A 250-nucleotide genomic window follows, 5' to 3' on the forward strand; every position below is an offset into this window, starting at 1 on the left:
CAGGTGCCGGCCCTTCCACAAGACCCCGTGGAGGACTTTCATGGCCTTGTCCCTTTCCTCCTCACTCTTAAACGTCACAAATGCAAATGTCTGCTTCCCAAAAAGTTTTATCTTATGAGGATTGAGTCCGTATTTGGCAAGGAACTTTTTCACATCGTTAAACCCGATGTATTTGGGAAGGTTTTGTATTTCTACTTTATAGATCTCGGAGGTGAACAAGTCTCCCTTGATGTATCTGTACACGTCCGGG

At 45.2% G+C, this 250-nt stretch overlaps 1 protein-coding gene across 1 annotated transcript in view; it reads right to left on the reverse strand.

Annotated features, from left to right (window-relative positions):
- The window catches only part of TRMT2A (tRNA methyltransferase 2 homolog A (S. cerevisiae)), a gene marked incomplete at its 5' end in the record, with an annotated part of 7,270 nt that extends 7,024 nt beyond the window's left edge, over window positions 1–246 (reverse strand). Inside the window, one exon of the mRNA XM_010134384.1 lies at window positions 8–246. Within this exon, the coding sequence (XP_010132686.1) occupies window positions 8–246 (239 nt within the window). The remainder of the gene's footprint in view (window positions 1–7) is intronic.
- Window positions 247–250: the final 4 nt, after the last annotated feature.

The sequence above is a fragment of the Buceros rhinoceros genome, unplaced genomic scaffold (genome assembly GCF_000710305.1).
Source record: "Buceros rhinoceros silvestris isolate BGI_N320 unplaced genomic scaffold, ASM71030v1 scaffold35034, whole genome shotgun sequence".
NCBI lineage: Eukaryota > Metazoa > Chordata > Aves > Bucerotiformes > Bucerotidae > Buceros > Buceros rhinoceros.